Source organism: Trichophyton rubrum (assembly GCF_000151425.1).
Source record: "Trichophyton rubrum CBS 118892 genomic scaffold supercont2.2, whole genome shotgun sequence".
In the NCBI taxonomy this organism is placed as follows: domain Eukaryota; kingdom Fungi; phylum Ascomycota; class Eurotiomycetes; order Onygenales; family Arthrodermataceae; genus Trichophyton; species Trichophyton rubrum.
The window spans coordinates 1,497,133-1,514,370 of NW_003456427.1; the positions used below are offsets into that span (position 1 = coordinate 1,497,133).

Below are 17,238 nucleotides of genomic sequence, written 5' to 3' on the forward strand. Positions count from 1 at the left end.
GAAGCGATGTTTAACCGCATCTAACTATTTCTTGGACTAAGTATAATAAAATGCTATGGTAGCCGATAGGTGCGCAACCAAATTTATATAAAGATACAGAAGGAACTTAAATAAAACAAAATATGTCGAGATCTGCCATTTGTTGCGGTCATAGGGAAGCAATATTAGCTAATGGCTTATTTAACTCTTAGCATTGACCATTTCAACCGGGTCATGTGATTCAGTTATTAGGTTCTTATTGTGGAAAGAGGCTTCGTCCATGGACTCCAAGTTCCTGCGGTAAGGACAGTATTCTACCTTCCTCTTGCCATCTATTCGTTACTGTGAGTTATTGAGAGTCGAGCACCCTTAATAATACAATACCGAGGGCGAATCAAATTGACAAGATATCACGGGACCCTGATAATTCGTTTGCTCAAACCGGTTAGCTTCCCTCGGGCCCAACCTTACCTAGTCAATCAATCACGTGCCTAGATGCTTTCCATTGGGACTCTTGACATCCAACATCATCGTTCTATTTCATGATTCATTTAGCAACCACCATTCAGACAAAATGAAGCCACCTTGGCGCTTACCTTGCTTTACTAAAACCCACCGCTCAGCTAGAAAACCTCAATTTACCAGATGCCATTCTTCTGATTCGAGAGCTATGCACACCATACCACGGCAATCCCAAGGTACGCACGCGGGATCTTGTCCAAGCAGGGAGAACACGAGATAACTTATCGTGAGGAATCAGATTGGAATTTACATGATGAGTTCTTCCAATTTACCCGAGGATGCTTTGTCATTGATGAAAAGGAACAGCTTTCCAAACGGCACGTTCGGTTCAACATGGACGAATTGGCACAAGAAGCTGCGAAAGCAGTTGATGCAAAGTATTGTATTAAAGTCGAAAAGTGCGCCGATGGAATGTTCAACAAGGCGTATATATTCACTCATGACAACGACAAACAAGTCATTGGGAAAGTTCCAAACCCGAATGCCGGTATACCTCACTATACCACTGCTAGTGAGGTAGCAACACTTGACTTTGTGAGATATGCCAATCCTTTTTTTTCTCACAGCTGCCATTGTTACCTCTTTTTTTTTTTCTTTTTTCTTCTCCCATGACATTCTATTACTAACTTTCACTAGATGCGTAATGTTCTGAAGACGCCTGCCCCGAAAGTGTATTCCTGGAATTCTCGAAAAAGATAAGGGAAACAATGTAGGGGCTGAATACATCATCATGGAAAAGTTTGATGGGGTCCAGCTAGGAAAGGTGTGGCCTTCCCTAGATCCATCAGATAAGATGAAGATATTTCTGCAAATATTCGACTACCAGAGAGTATGGACTCAGAAGAAATTCAATGCATTTGGGAGCCTCTATTATCGCGATGACTTGGGGGAATCAATTCGTAGGCCACTGGCTGACGAAGAAGGCACTCAAATCAATGAGCTTGACCGATTTGCTATAGGGCCAGCCACAGGACGTGAGTGGTCTGATGATGGCCGAAGTTCATTAACTTGCGACCGAGGTCCACGTGAGTGTTTCGTTCTCCCAGACGACGCTAAATTGGTCTTTATAATAATTATTTCTTGTAATCAAGGGAAATCATTACTTGAATATCGGATAGCAGTTGGACACCGAGAAAAACTAGCTATTGAATCTAGGATATGTGCTCCGAAACAACTAGCCATGCTCTATGGACCAGGACTCTACCAGCCTACTCAAGAAAAGAGACTTGACGCAGTTCAATCTTACCTCAAGCTTGTTAGCATTCTTCTTCCCTCTGACCCATCTTTGGCTAGCGGCCACATATGGCATGATGATCTGCATAGCGAGAATATTTTTGTCAGCCCGAAGAATCCTACCGAGGTAGTCGGGATTATTGATTGGCAATCAACTCAGATATCACCATTATTTGACCATTGCATGGACCCTGCATTCCTTGAGTATGATGGTAGTCCCATTGGAGATAGTTTGAAGCTCCCTGAGCTACCAGAGAATATGAAACAACTATCCGAAAGTGAGAAAAATGACACCATCAAGCAATACCTAAATAAGTCTGTCATGGTAGCCTGGCGTATGCTTGTCAAGAACAAAATCCCTAGCCAGTATGCTGCCATGATGTTTGAGAATACAACAAAAGGATACCTGCTTCTTCTTTCTCGTCGTCTCTATGAACTGGGAGAGCTTCAATTCCGGGCTTTGTCACTAGACCTGCAGAAAGAATGGTTGGAGTCCAACACCAACGAGGAACAAAAATTTCCACTCTCCTTTTCACCGGAGCAGGAAATTGAAATTAACGCAGATAGAGAATTATCTGCGTTAAGCTCGGAGGTCATGAAGAGTATACAACAACGACTTGGGCGTATTTGGCCTGACAAAGCTCTGGCCGAACACGATGATTATCAGCAGCTGAAGTCATTACTTGCCCAGATAAAAGAGGAGTTGGCATCCGAGCTCGTGAAAGCCCCCAAAAAAAAGGCAGAATTCGAAAAATTTTGGCCTTTCGACTGATGCCTCTCTGGGCCCTTTAGGCCATGATCGTTTTGTTATATGACTAACTCTTCTTGGATAGTTGTAATGAGAGAACAATGTACGATAGAGCAAAATAATAAGTTTGAATATTGATTAAGGAGTCGTTTTGAAACGTTATGTGCTACCCCCCGATTCAGTCCGCCGTACCTTACTGTATTACCCCAGTCCCCAATACATATATACTCTATAGCTGCTTCTTCGCCTCGATATTTTTGTTTTGCTCCAGCATAAAGCCAACAGATCTTGCAACACCCTCATCGAGAGGGACATAAGGAACGTATCCAAGCCTTCTCTTCGCCTTATCACATGAAAAGTATCTCGTCATGCAAGAGTATCTAACCTCCCGTCGTGTAAGTCGGGGTTTTTTACCAAATAGTCCAAACACCGTTTCTAGTATGCCCCCTATCACGGTAAGAGCTCCTTCTGGAAGGACCCAAGCCTGTTCAGGTTCGACATAACGATCCATCAACGCCCATATGGAACGGGCCATGTCCCAGAAATACACCGGGCTGTCATTGGTAATGTTGAATGCTTCGCCATCGACACGCTCATGGTCAAGGGGAAGCACTGCTTTTGTCTCAATCCGTTTCATGGTGGCAAGGAGTAGCTCGGCAGCAAGCATGTGCGCATAGGCAATGTTGCCGACATAAGTAAAATCAAATAGATTATCATTGTCGCCGAGCTGGAAGGATAGGACGAGAGGCGACGCCTTGGAGCCGTGCTCAACCAACTTCTTCGTAAGAGTTGTGTCACGCTCGCCGTGAATACCGGCAGGTCGGATAGCAACTGTTAGCATGCCGGAGGGGGAGGTACCATTATACTTTAGGACGAAATCTTCCGCAAGTGCCTGATAATCAATGTTAATTAAAGTAGTTGTCAGGTAGCGCAAATGATCCATACCTTTGTTTCAGTGTAATATTCTTGCTGGAGCTTGCCAACGATTTTGGGCCATCTCTCATCGACATTAACCAAGTCACCCTGGGTGTCGTGAACCACCGATGAAGAGCTAGTATAGACAAAAGCTTTGCATTTTCCACCCCAGTCTCCTTTGGCGCCGCCTGCGACCTCTACCAAGTTCTTTGTACCATTGACATTGACATTATACAACATCTCCCTTTCCCCCTCCAGGGGCGGTGGAGAGACAGTATCAATGATAACATCTGGTTTCACTATCCTAAACACTTTTAACAATTGCTCTGTGTTTAGAATATCTGCATCATAATAGTCCGCTCCAGGAAATCGGTTATGTGTTGTTCGGAGGTCGAGAACGGACACTTTAGTGTTCTTGTATGACGGGTATCGGTCGCGAAGACGAGGGTGCGCAAATCGGGGGTCAGGCTTCCCGCTCGCATCAATGACTCTGGAAACTGGGTGGGTGGGTAGTGAGTCTTCGGATGGGAAGTTGAGTAGCTGGTCAACAACGTGAGCGCCTACAAAACCGCAGCCGCCTACAACTAGGACATTTCCTAGCTCGATAACACGGGATTGAGCCATTTAGCTGTCTTCTAGAAGAGCAATTCCAGAGACTAAGACGGTATATAGGGATTATGCTGCGCCAATTTGTGAGAACGGAGAAGAGCAGCTATTTGTATCTTCATCAAGGCTGCAAAAACGAATCGTGACGTTGTCCAAAGTTTGAATTTCTCCTTAACTGATTGATGGCTCGAGCTTCAAGTCTCGATCGGGACTAGCGCGGTGCAAGTCAGCCGCTCCTCACGTGATGGAATTAAGCGCCAAAACATGAACTCTAAGTTCCCCCTACGAAACTGCCAACCTGTCAAGTGTTGATCGCATTCCCGATTCCTACACATATCATATACCCTCGGCGTTCATTGGTAGATGAGCTGTCACTTAAGAAGGTGCTGATGAAAATGGAATGCTTATTGTATTGAAGTACAGATTTCTATATTTTCAATTAATCAAGGCATTCAAGCGTGAAACTGTGTGTCGAAGTCTGCCGCTAGACCAAAAGGAGTGAGCCCACACTAATGGTAGACAGAGCCGAAGTTTGACACACCCCAGCTATAACATAGTTTATAGCTGAGACAGACTAAATTCTCTCCGTTTAGTAGACTCCTCACAAGCTCGTTTTGCGTAGAGGACTCCTATTCTAGCTGAGCCCGAAATCTCTAAAGGCAGACTTGATAGCGCTGGGACTCGAACCAAGTGTCCTGGTGTGGGGGCTTGGCGCAGAGGACCAACGTCACCCGGGCTCATAACTGTCAAAACGGAAGCAGCAGAAGCAGATATGATTGGTTAAAACGTTGATATGAACGAATATACGTCGTTGAATTGAGCCTTAATAAGGTATAGCTACATGCAAAGAGTTCAGCGCCGTATATACGGATGCAAGCTGACTAAGCTACATCCTGACACTGTGCTAGGCCAAAATATGAGAAAGATATGCCTCTGCAAGAGCCATGTTTACCCCCACCATTAGAACCGGGCGAGGAATCATGGTACAATGGCGTAGGTTCGTCTAAATGCTTCGTCGATATTGACAAGATAATAAGTCCCGGAGGCAAAACTTTCAATGCAGCCTTGGGGTGTATAATTTCGTTGCTGATATGCCTTTTCGCGGAGCTGACACATCTAAAAATATCATTTAGCAAGGCTACACATTTGAAAAAGAGCGGTGAATGCTGACCTGGTCGTAGAATTCGGGTGACTCAGCCTTTCGAGTTTCAAGCCGCTGAACCAAGTTCAGTTTGCGTGCCATTTCATCAGTATTACCTTTGACACGGAGGGTATACATGCTGCTAGCCAAGCCACTCCCGTAGCTGAAGAATCCAACTCTCTTGCCTAGAAGCTCCTTACCCTGCACACTGCTTAGCAGACTGACCAGTCCAAAGTATACGGATGCTGTATACGAATTACCGCACACGGGTGCTGCCATAAGACTAGGCTGTACGCGATTCGAGAAGCGCTTTTGCGTTAGAGCCATGAAAATTTTTTCTACGCACTTGTCGCCAAGGGAGCTCTCATAGTCGATTTCTTTGACCTCGGTGGGGATACCCTTGAAAGTGGGATTTTGTGGGTCTGCTAAGTAGTCATAATATAGCAGCCGTGCATACGACTTAGCTACCAATTTGCAGTTAGGGGCATGAAAGACAAAGTAATCGAATGAATCAAGTGGAGTATTCCCCGTCGTGCCATTGACTAGTTGAGAAGACTTCTTCGCTTGATAACGCTTATAGCAGTTATCCAACGCCATCAGATAGCACTTGTTCGAGAATTGACCATCTACAATTGGGTATTCGGACTTTAAATCGCCCTTGTAAAAGTCATAGGTATGCTGCATGAAAGAACCACGAGTTGGTTCAAAGATCAGAGGGGCATTTGGTCCGATCAACATAGCAACGCAACCTGCTCCTCATGTGGGACGTGCAGCCGGCCTGTCGTATAATGCAATATCTTCTGCTACAACAATTGCATCTCGGCCATCCCATGCGGATGACTCCACCTAGTTGATGGCATTGAAGAGAGCATTTGTTCCACCTAGCAAGCGTTGTAGGTGTCCACTCTCTCAATATCGGAGTTTTCTCCGAAAAGCTGCATGAGGACAGACTTGCAAGACTTTGCTTTATCCAGAATAGATTCTGTCCCTACTTCAAGGCGCCCAATGGTATTGGGGTCAATCGAATACTTTCGTAGGAGGGAAGAAACAGTCGTCAATGCAAGAGAGTAGATGTCTGATAAAGTCATTAATAAAACCAACTCAGTTTGGTTCATGCAATCCATCCTTGATTATGCCTACCTTCGCGGTCATCGCAAAAGCCCATCTTTGTCTGGCCAAGTCCAATGGTATATTTTCCAGAACTAGCACCCAGGAAGGTCTCCAGCTCCGATTGTGCCACATACTTGGAAAAAAAAAAAAAAAAAACTTCTGGAGACTATAGCATAAGGCCAGATGATTCTCTACTTACGTGACTAGGAAAGTAGATCTCGATGGCTTTGATGCCGACGTCTTGAGCCATTGCAGTAAATAGAAGGGTATATGTTTCAAAAATTTGCAATACAGACAAGCTGGCAAGATAACTGGAGAGAAGGAAATAGACAGCAGCTTTTCTCGCCAAGGGGCAGGAGAACATACTGTGATAATTACATGACTAGATAGCTAATTGACAGGGGCTGGCGTTTGTGCACTGCCCCAAATCAGTCAAATTAGCTACTAACGTCCACCATACCGGGTGGTGGGTCAATTAACATCGCGAAGAAGCTGATGTAATGAATGGCAAGTCGACGTGGCTAAGGTTTCGGGTCGGCGCGTGGGCGGCTAGTAAGTTACGAGGCGCACTCGGGCTTGGCATAGAACCAATAAAATCACAACGATTTTACTAGCCTGGCTCTCCGTGTGAACAAATTAAATACACAAGTATTTTTTTTTAGAGACACGCTCTTATATATTAACCGCCAATTTGTCCGCATGTATCTTCCATGTTTAGCCGGGGCTCTTAATTCTTCCCGCGGAGTAAAACTTTATGTATGCGACAGGACTTCGATGCTGTTCAATTACAGGCTCCACCATAATTGCATTGAAGGCTTGTGGACCTAGATACCTTGTCGACACAGATCCGGGGAAGCAGGCCATGGACTGCCATAAAAAGTTGTGCATTTAGGGAAGGTTTGCTTAGGGCAATAAAGTACGCCCGAAAGTTAGTGGAAATATGTAAAACCCCACCAATAAAATTCCGGAAAATAGGTTTTGGTAAATTTATACCAACTTTCAAATTTATGATTGGTTGATACTCTGAGTAGAAGCCCCTTGTCGCATGCCCGGATGTTGTCACCGCAATCGAGTTCCTATAGACTACAATTTCTGTAGTTTGTGTAATTATTCTGTCATAGGTGGCGGTGCATGAATGACTATTTGCCTTTGCATTATCATGGTATTTCAAGAGAAGTAAGCCCGCGGAGTAAATCCCAGAACTCCTCGTTTGTTTATTTCTCAGCCCATTGATTTGACCTTTTCGAGAAAGTCGTGACAGAATATCTATGATATTTATATGATTGTGAAGGTTATGTAGTTCCTGAATATGTTTGGATAAATATATTTAATGAAGCAAAATATGTTCACTGCTTTATTTGCTTGGAGCAGACGACCTGAATGTGTAGGACCGGTAGGTAGTAGTTTACGCCAATCAGCAATATGACATTGGTATCCTAGGATCAGAGGGCTTAAGTCCATTTCTTGTTTATACATCAAGAGCTAAGCTCGGTTTCAACCGCGAGAGAACGTCTTCGAGGTTTATAAAAGCCTGAGGGATCATATCTTCAATCCCCTCTCTAGTCTCCCTACGGCCAGTAATGCGGCTAACGGAGATTTGGCACTTAGAACACCGCTAAATGGTCGGCTAGTGATATCATAACGACAAGGGGGAGGCAAGTATAAGCTAGCTTCAACATTCGCCATGGCAGGTGGCGAGGCCAGCTAATCCCAGAATGTGAATGGGCCACCTAACCTTGAGACTTGCACCAAGCTCGGGGAATTGGGTTTAAGAGATCCATGGTCTAGAATGGAGGTGGAGTTGGACGAACAACAGGATTCCGCATGATGGGCAGCAGCGTAAGTAACTAAGTATAGTATTCGGCTACTGGCCGGCTACTTGGCCTGCGGGCTGAGGCATGTAAGATTTCCCGGCAAGAGAAGAAGAGGTGTGGAGGGCAAATCTTCATGTGGTGAATACATAAAAGGTGCAGAGGGGTGCATGCAAGAACTCCTCTGGGCCGTCCTTGTACGAGAATTAAACATTTGGCGGGAGAGGGGGTATAGGTATGCATTGATGCGCTGTATGATATTTTAGGGTCTTATTACTAGTGGTCTCGTGCGCAAGCAGTGAAGGAAGCTGTCTGGGATAGATGAATGACTCTGGTCCGGGCCGATGGGAATGCGAGGAAGGAGCAGTGCCCACCTAGGTGTTGGCTGCTGCCTGTTGCTCCCATATTTCAGTACACCACAGCCTTTCTGCTTTGTTGCCGACGCAGGGAATGTGTGTTTGAGACCGAGAGTGTGTGGCTTGCGGTATGAAGTGAACTCAGCTCCTTGCTATCTTGCTATCGAAGTACACCGCACACCAAGACAGAGTTTTACTAGTTCTAGATTCGCTTCTGTGGTCAGCGGCGGATATCGATGACCTCCTGCATGGAAAATATGAACCGCCTCCCGTTCGCGTGCACACCCTGTCGTGGCATCCGCTCATGACATCAAAGCCAGGGGTGAGAAGACAGCAACCAGCCGTTCACACCGCAGCTAGCTAACTGAGTTAACGCAGCGTGAGTGAGGTGAGCCAGCTATACGATGCCATGAAAGACACAGAATCGACGCAGGCGGGAGAAAGGGTTGGACTTGGATCACGCGTCGCCCGTTGGTGGTGCCGACATAGCACTAGCGCCTTCTCAGATCTTTATCCTGTGGCCCCATGCATGCACGTATTCAATCAAAAGAGTCGGGCTGACAGGCCTATCAGATGCGTCTGCATTTCCCGCTGGCTGAAGGCTCGATTTTCTCAGGGCGTTTCATCAGAGATATCAGCCCATGTGCTCTCTGCCAGCCGCAAGGGACGGACATATTAAAAAGACAGAAACAGATTTAGGGGGGGAAACTCAGCTCTTCTCATGATCGAATGGGAATTTGACGTGGTCAACGCAACAGCCACAGGAATCGACAGGGCTACATCAACATGTTCGAACCTGACCGCAGGGCAGGCTTCACGAAGGCCGTAGAAGAGCACAAAGATAGCCCTGGAGAAGGGCCAAACTAGCCCTTGTGATGTCGTATATATAATCTGCGCAGCTATCTGCAGGGTAGTGGCGTCGGTCTTGGTGGCCTGACTCTTCTCCCTCTGTCTTGAAGATGCTCGTGTTTCATGGCACCGGCTCGTACACAGATGCAGGCTGGAGATGAAATGTCCGACATAGTTGGCGTAGACTTTCTCTCTTTACTTCAGTTCCTTCTCTCTCCCTCTCTCTCTGTCCGCCTTTCTCTCGCTTCTTCTTCTTTTTTTTTTTCTTTTCCGACTTTTCTTTTTTTATATCAAAATCACAAAAAGTGCTTAAAAGCGAAGATCATTTACCGTACGTGACAATACAGCGACCCCCCTCTTTGCATGTTTTTTGGGCTGCAGACGTCATCCTAGCCAATAGTCAGCGTTCTTCTGCTGAGTCATCCGTCACAAATACCTGTATTCTATACCAAATCAAACTCGCCGCTCGTCGACTTCAACCTCAACTTCGTCTTTTTTGCTTCTTTGCGAGCTCGATCGACTTTCTCTTCGCTTCTGCCTCGATCCCATCCTCCCGCAAGACTCGAACGGCGTGACGGTGTTTGGTTCTGGTCTCTGCGATGCTGTTCCTACGCTCGTAGCATGTCCGGACTCTCTGGCTAGGCCCTGACCACCTGCTCTCCCAATCGAATCGTCGAGATCTGATCACCACCCAAGCCCGGCCAAAGCGGACACGACAGCCAGCATCGGTGTTTCAACGGCAATTTCAGTGCATCCCACGCAGGACAGTTTGCCTGTGCGGCCTAGAGGGACAGTCCAAGGCCTCTGTCGCTGCTGGCTGTGAATTATGAAGTGCTGAAGTGGTTCAATTAGCAGGGCTGGCGTACCTAGCATACAAATACCTCACCGACGGAGAACTCTCACGAACGAACGAACGCACACAGACACCCAGAGACAGGGAGACAAGAGACACATACCCACCTGGTACCTCGAAAGTTGAACCTCGAAATCGTCTGCTTCCCTAGATCCACAACGTACTCTTTTTGGGAACAATGTGCTGTTCATGGTGACTGGTCAAGCTATTAGCTGGTCCGGGCACCGTTCTGCCCGGCAGACGGACCCATTCATTTCTCGATCTTGATATACCTCTTTCTCGCTGCCGGCCCGCTTGATACCGGCGTTTGTTTGTCTCTCTGCCTCTCTACGAACCAGCTCTCTGACTTGACACACACTCTATTTACGCTCTCGTCATGTCGTCATTCGACGGACGGGAGCGCTCAGATGCGCCACGATACCTCGAGCCTCCTGCCGTAACCGCCCTCCGGGAGGAGGCTCGGAATGTTGCTGCTCCCGCCCCAATGGAACGATCTCTCAGCCAGGACATCAGGGAGGAACGCGAGGATTTGAAAGAAGCTGCTGAACACACGCTCAACGTGATTGTGGATTTGGACTTGGATGGCCGCATAAAATGGGTCAGCCCCTCATGGACTGAGGTTATCGGGACTGATGCCCAGGAGGTTGAGGGGCAGCTAATTCACGACATTGCTTTGGACAACAAAGACGTTTTTAAAGAAGCTGTGCAGTCTATGAAGGAAGATGACTCCAAAAGTAAAATTGTGCGATTTGATGTTCGCCTGGGCCCTTTGTCGGTATTCTGGCAGGAAAGTAAGTTGCCAGATGAAGAGGAGGAAACCTCCGCCTCAGATGCGGAAAAGACGCTACATGCACAGGAGTCTGCCGAGCAGGAAGATGGCAACATACTAAGCCTAGAAGGCCAGGGAATCATGGTCTATGATAGAACATCTGGCGGCGGTAGCCATGTAGGTGATCTCCGAAGCCCCTGATATATTAATATATTTTGAATACAATTACTGACACCTCTTCTCCCTAGACTATGTGGATGCTTCGGCCATCTACTGAGCCTCGAGAAGTGACGATAGGTCTTCCTCCACTGCTCGTTGAATCCCTAGGTGTCGGAGCTGAAGTTCTGGCCAACTATCTCAACGTTCTGGCTGAAGTAGGGATCAGTGATCCTGCTCACCACCCGCCCCCTATGCCCGTACTCTGTCGGATATGTGAGAGGCAAATCACGCCCTGGTGGTTTGAAAAACACTCAGAACTCTGTCTGCAGGAACATAGAGCCGAGATGGATGTTCAAATGGCACAGGAAAATCTGAATGAACACCGTCATAGGATTGTCAAGGTCCTCGATGCCCTCGAAGCTCGCAAGAGCAGAGACAGTAGTCCGTTCGTTGGTCCACAGGCAGAGTATAAGGGTCTACAGATTGGTCCTTCTCCGGCTTCTACCTCTGGCCTGGTCTCCGGTTCATCGTCCTCCTCTGGTACCCCTCCTCGATCTCGCGATCCGTCCACTTCCGGACTAGGACACTCTCGTGGACGGTCCTTTGCCGTGAGACGTCCCTTAGCCCGGATTGTGGAACTGATCTTAGACCTCTGTGACACCGCACTAGAAATTAACACACCGGCCCTCAAAGAATCGCGGACAGATATTGGGGACGAAGTCAGGACACAGTCCCCTCAGTCGGAATCACGGATATCTCAGGTTCTTCAATGGCAGTCACCCAGCAATCACACTCTAGAGCAGGAGAAGGGCCTGGCCGCCTTATCTGCTGATACCGAGGAGGTTGCCCGTGCAAAGGTCGACGCCGTCTTCAGACATCGGCGTATCGTCGAATACGCTGAGCGTATTCGAATCGAGTTCACCGTCATAGTTGAAGAGTGTATTGCTGCGTCTATGGCTAAGGCTGAGCGTATCGCTACAGGCAACCTCGAAAGTTCAAGCTCTTCCTCTGACATAGAAACCGCAACAGAAGACCAGGAGACCGGTAGTGTGCCTCAAGTTACTCCCCTGGAGAGAACACCTTCTATGTCCGCAATGTCCGTTGGCAGCACTACTCGTTCCTTATCAGGCGATCGGGGACTTCGACGTGCTCTTGAGCGAACACCAACAACTCCCATCCCAATCTCCACCCGTTCCAGCAGCCCGATGGAATGTCCAACACCGCGTTCATTCAAGAGCTTGGGCAGCTTTGTCAACCCACCTCTCTCGAAGCGCGGATCTCTGCTTGCAGAGAGAGAAAGCGATGCAGCAGACAGTGACAGCAGCATTCTCTCCTCCGTTTTGTCCGAGCGTAGGACCCAGTCTCCTCTTTCCGAACGCGGACCGAGCCGAGCTGCGAGTGCAAAGGACAAAAATCGCCGCAGCCTTATACTGCCCGGCGTTTCATCTCCTCGTAGGCAATCTCCTGCTCGCAACAACCCCCCACACTCTCCATTAAGGTTATCCAGGCCACGTTTCCCAGTCGGAAGCGAGAACTTACCATCGCCGTCTACCTCTCCACATCTGACATCGACCGAATTGGCAGCTCATGGCCATGCACAATTTTATCCCCCTCCTCAACATCGTCACCACCATAGGCGCCAGTCGTCAGCCACTTCGCCCGATGTTGGGAAAGCTCCAATATCACCACACCTGACCTCCGCCAGTCACCCACCTCCTCCTGCCGTTGCTCCATCTATCAAAGACTTCGAGATCATCAAGCCAATTAGCAAAGGAGCGTTCGGAAGTGTTTACCTGTCCAAGAAGAAATCTACGGCAGAATACTTTGCCATCAAGGTGTTGAAGAAAGCTGACATGGTAGCCAAGAACCAGGTTACAAATGTCAAAGCAGAGCGAGCAATTATGATGTGGCAAGGCGAAAGCGACTTCGTTGCAAAGCTCTATTGGACATTTTCTAGCAAGGACTATCTTTATCTTGTTATGGAGTACTTGAACGGTGGTGATTGCGCTTCATTGGTCAAAGTTCTCGGCGGTCTTTCTGAAGATTGGGCCAAAAAGTACATTGCAGAAGTCGTCTTGGGCGTGGAACACCTCCACAGCCGTGGTATTGTTCACCGTGATCTTAAACCGGACAACCTTCTGATCGACCAGAGAGGTCACTTGAAACTCACTGACTTTGGCCTTTCGCGAATGGGACTCGTTGGCCGACAGAAGCGTATCCAGAAGAGCCCCAATGATTCAGCCCCAGACTTGTTGAAACAGGGCCCATTCACTCGGCCCGATGTTTCTATTGCGTCCTCAAGATCAGCGTCGTTTGATTTCCCGGCCACGGACTCCCCCCACCAAACTCCATTGATCGTCCCGGAACCTGTGTTGACACAGCCGTCATACTTTAGCTTGAGCAAGGAACCTTCTTTAAGCCGTGAGCATTCAAGAAGGGCATCTGGCTATCGCAGTGATAGCGGGAGCAGTGACACTCTTAGTCAAATGATGAGAAATTGCGCGGTTAGTGATACAACTGGCTCCAACCCGTTGACGCCAGCGGCCTACCCGTCCCTCCAACAATCAAAATCCACGATAGACGAGGAGATACTCAGTGAGGGAAGCGACTCTCCTCATCTATTCCCTGCACAGCCTTCGTCGAGTTACACTACTCCTTCAATACCATCACAGTTTGAAACTTCTCAACAACAAATGGTGCCTCCACCGATGGCATTATTTGATCCACAAGACCACAACAGATGTTTCGTGGGTACACCTGACTATCTCGCTCCCGAAACTATAAATGGTACTGGCCAAGACGAAATGAGTGATTGGTGGTCCCTCGGCTGCATACTGTTCGAGTTCCTTTATGGATACCCACCATTCAACGCTTCTACCCCTGATGAAGTCTTTGAGAACATTCTTCATCGAAGAATTAATTGGCCTGATGAGGCTGATGAACTAGTCTCACGAGAAGCCAAGGACATTATGGAAAGATTAATTACCGTAAACCCTCGCGAGCGCTTAGGTGCCAATATCGATGAGAAATATTCTAGCGGTGGTGCAGAAGTCCGTGCACACCCATGGTTTTCTGATATCAATTGGGATACACTGTTAGAGGATGAAGCCCAGTTTGTTCCTGCACCAGAGAACCCAGAGGATACTGAATATTTCGATTCGCGTGGAGCGACTCTTCAGGCTTTCAATGAAGAGTTCGAGGGCCAACTTTCGTCCCCTAGCTCCAGTGGTGATTATCCCGACAGACCTCATGACGCCCTTTACAAGGTGAAGACACAGGTGAACTCCTTGAAACGCGGCCTGATGCCTCTGCACATTCCGCCTCATGTGCGAGATACTCGGAGCCGCCGGCTTAGCGAGCCTGCATTGGCTGATGACTTTGGAAGCTTTAACTTCAAGAATCTTCCGATCCTTGAGAAGGCAAACAAAGATGTCATCCAGAAACTACGACACGATGCTATGCAGGCTCAGCAGCGAGCAGTTCCAAATAATAGCCCTGCTACACCCTCCGGTCCTTCTCTTGAAGGCAGCCCACTCCTACCAATGCCGTTGAAGAGAACACTGTCTCAAAATAAGGCCAATAATCGACCGGCGTCCCCATCTGCCTCAAGCCTTCCAAGTTCATCTTCCCCTAGCAGGCCCTCCCAACCCGGGTCACCGTTGCTCGTCCAATTTAGCACCTCAAGTCACCATGAACGGCGGAAAACATCAGGTTCATCAACGTTCTCACCGCCTTCGGCTGGTTCCGCACCTACAAGCGGTGGTTTTGAACCCCCACGTCTTTCCACCAATCTGAAGATCTCAACGTCGACCGCGTCGTCGCCTATCAAGAGCATAAAGACGTCAATTTCATCTGACACCCCCTCCCTGCATCGTCAAAGCAGTGTGCCATCCTGTCGATCTAGATCACACACGATCGGTTCTCAAGACAGTGACCTGACTCCAGCAAAGGAACCATTCGTTCCAGGCCATTGCAAGCGTAAGAGTCAACTTTGGGACATTTCTCCATCATCCTCGGATAATGAAGATCCTCGTGCTAAAGCATTGCTAAAAGTTCAGAGACGAAGACAGAGCTCTCGCCGGTTATCTCAAATTAACCTAGTGGAAGGTCCTTTCTTCCGACCACTCGATATCTTGATTTGCGAGGACCATCCTGTCTCAAGGTTGGTTATGGAGACGCTCTTTGAAAAGTTACGGTGTCGGACTATTACTGCAATCAACGGGTCGGAAGCGATGAGATATGCTCTAAGCGAGGTGCAGTTTGATGTCATCATGACAGAGTTTAAGCTACCTCAAATCAATGGAGCTGATGTTGCTCGCATGATCCGGGAGACGAGGAGTGTTAATACACACACTCCTATAATTGCAGTGACGGGTTATCTAAAAGATCTTCCGGAAACGCATCACTTTGACTCTCTAATCGAGAAACCTCCAACCTTGCAGAAGTTGACGGAAATTCTCTGCAAGTTCTGCCAATGGAAGCCTCCACCAAAGGATGATACCCCGATGATGTTGAATCCGCCGTCGTATTCTGTGCTACGGCGAAAGTCTGGTGCACTTGAAGATAGTCCCAGCTCTGGATCTTCTGGATTTGTTACGATACCCACAGGGTCGTACAGAGGGTCTAGCCGAGAAGACTCGATCGATAGTAACAGCTTAGTCGGAGAAATAGAGTCGACGAGATCTGATGATATCCCCGTCATTGTCGGCCATCGACCCAATGAGAGCTGGGACCGGAGTCGGAGTGGAGGGTTAGGTATCACTGATGATGGCTCTGCTGCTATCTCAAGACCTATTGTGGCTGAATACCCATCGTCTACCACTCCACCCAGTCTTATGCACGCAAAATCCGCGCCTGCCGCCTTTTCCATGCCAGGGGTGTCTACTCCACGAAAGCATAGCTCTATGGAAGGCATCCGAGCTAAGCGAGAGTCATTAGAAAAGAAACGCTATGAAGGCGCTGAATCCGGAGATGATGAAGACGAAGAGCTTGGTAATACGCAAGTGCGTAAAAGCCCACAGTTTACCCCAGGGAGAACTCGACGATCTGGCTCAAAGCTCGGTACGGAAATGATGAGGACGAACAGCCGTGGGAGTGTAGTGAGCGTGAATGAGGACTATATGAAAGAGCGTGAAGTGGAATCCGATACACAAACAGCTTCCTCCGACACGGCTTCTACTGTTGTTCTCCCGACCTCTATCGAGAGCACTATCGAACGCTTGCATATAAATGAAGAAGCCCTAGGTGTCCTTCCTGAGGATCCCGAAAAAGAGGAAGCTTCGTATAGCAGTACCCCACTAAGCAAACCTGTCACTAGTGGACTAAGCCAACAGCTCTCTCAGGGCCGGCCGGCTTTCAACTTGCAGCCTGGCTCACTTACTCCCTCCACCCATCTCGTGGCAACTGAGACAGGTCGAATAACCCCGCCCCTGATATCACCGGGTACCACAACAACTACACCTGAGCATCAAACCGTCAACTTGGGTGAAGAGAGTGATGTACATGACAACAATGATATCACCCCGAAACCGCATATCAGCGCCAGCTATCTTGGTGATGGGGGAACCGAAACTCCACGTGAAGAGCCAACACCACGGGCATCAGACCAAGCCAAATTGCATACCAGAGATCGCGTCCTAGGCTGGATGCGACGGTAGCTGCACGCCCTAGGGATTTCATCCAATTATCACATTTCCTATCTTCTTTCTCAGTCAACACCTTCTGGAGTTATGTGCCAATGGATATTCGGAGCGATCTTTTAGTTTACTTTCTTGTTTTATGCGCTTGCCCATTCCTTTTCTTTCATTGTAAATACCACTTTCTGCTTCCCACTTGATCCGGTCCCTACTTTTGTTCATCTCGACTCTTTGGTCCTTGCAACGTATTCCCATCCTTAAAACACGTTTCCTTTCCTCTTTCGATACATTCTTCCTTTCGTTTACCGCAATTTTGTTGTCTATATATATATCACTTTAGTCGGTCCCAAGCGAAGGAGTTACAGGATAGTTTGCTCGTCCGTCCACTTGATGTTACATATGTGGAACGGAAGGAAAAGCTGCCAGTTGTTCGAGGGAGGGGACAAAATAACTAGTCGTACCCAGAAATAAAATACATTAATTGTATTCTATGAATTCGGTCATTGTGCAAGTTCTAAGTAATTGGAAGATGGACTGTCTCCCTTCTAGCA

The 17,238-nt window shown here is 47.8% G+C and overlaps 6 protein-coding genes across 6 annotated transcripts; 3 read left to right on the forward strand and 3 right to left on the reverse strand.

Moving 5' to 3' along the window:
* Window positions 1-649: 649 nt before the first annotated feature.
* Window positions 650-1,200, forward strand: TERG_11807 (uncharacterized protein; the record flags this gene model as incomplete). The annotated part of the gene is made up of 3 exons (XM_047750863.1): window positions 650-677; window positions 740-1,035; window positions 1,138-1,200. 3 exons carry the CDS (start codon window positions 650-652, stop codon window positions 1,198-1,200), a joined length of 387 nt encoding a protein of 128 aa, XP_047605592.1.
* A 31-nt stretch (window positions 1,201-1,231) lies between these two features.
* TERG_11808 (uncharacterized protein) lies at window positions 1,232-2,506 on the forward strand (the record flags this gene model as incomplete). Its single annotated transcript, XM_003237366.2, has 2 exons — window positions 1,232-1,526; window positions 1,593-2,506. 2 exons carry the CDS (start codon window positions 1,232-1,234, stop codon window positions 2,504-2,506), a joined length of 1,209 nt encoding a protein of 402 aa, XP_003237414.2.
* A 205-nt stretch (window positions 2,507-2,711) lies between these two features.
* TERG_02136 (uncharacterized protein) lies at window positions 2,712-4,021 on the reverse strand (the record flags this gene model as incomplete). The annotated part of the gene is made up of 2 exons (XM_003237367.1): window positions 2,712-3,374; window positions 3,428-4,021. 2 exons carry the CDS (start codon window positions 4,019-4,021, stop codon window positions 2,712-2,714), a joined length of 1,257 nt encoding a protein of 418 aa, XP_003237415.1.
* Window positions 4,022-4,981: 960 nt separating this feature from the next.
* TERG_11809 (hydroxymethylglutaryl-CoA synthase) lies at window positions 4,982-5,882 on the reverse strand (the record flags this gene model as incomplete). The annotated part of the gene is made up of 2 exons (XM_047750864.1): window positions 4,982-5,119; window positions 5,175-5,882. The coding sequence occupies 2 exons, from the start codon at window positions 5,880-5,882 to the stop codon at window positions 4,982-4,984; spliced, it is 846 nt and encodes a 281-aa protein (XP_047605593.1).
* Window positions 5,883-6,025: 143 nt separating this feature from the next.
* Window positions 6,026-6,504, reverse strand: TERG_11810 (uncharacterized protein; the record flags this gene model as incomplete). Its single annotated transcript, XM_047750865.1, has 3 exons — window positions 6,026-6,219; window positions 6,285-6,387; window positions 6,454-6,504. The coding sequence occupies 3 exons, from the start codon at window positions 6,502-6,504 to the stop codon at window positions 6,026-6,028; spliced, it is 348 nt and encodes a 115-aa protein (XP_047605594.1).
* A 3,995-nt stretch (window positions 6,505-10,499) lies between these two features.
* Window positions 10,500-16,708, forward strand: TERG_02138 (AGC protein kinase; the record flags this gene model as incomplete). Its single annotated transcript, XM_003237369.1, has 2 exons — window positions 10,500-11,069; window positions 11,141-16,708. The coding sequence occupies 2 exons, from the start codon at window positions 10,500-10,502 to the stop codon at window positions 16,706-16,708; spliced, it is 6,138 nt and encodes a 2,045-aa protein (XP_003237417.1).
* Window positions 16,709-17,238: the final 530 nt, after the last annotated feature.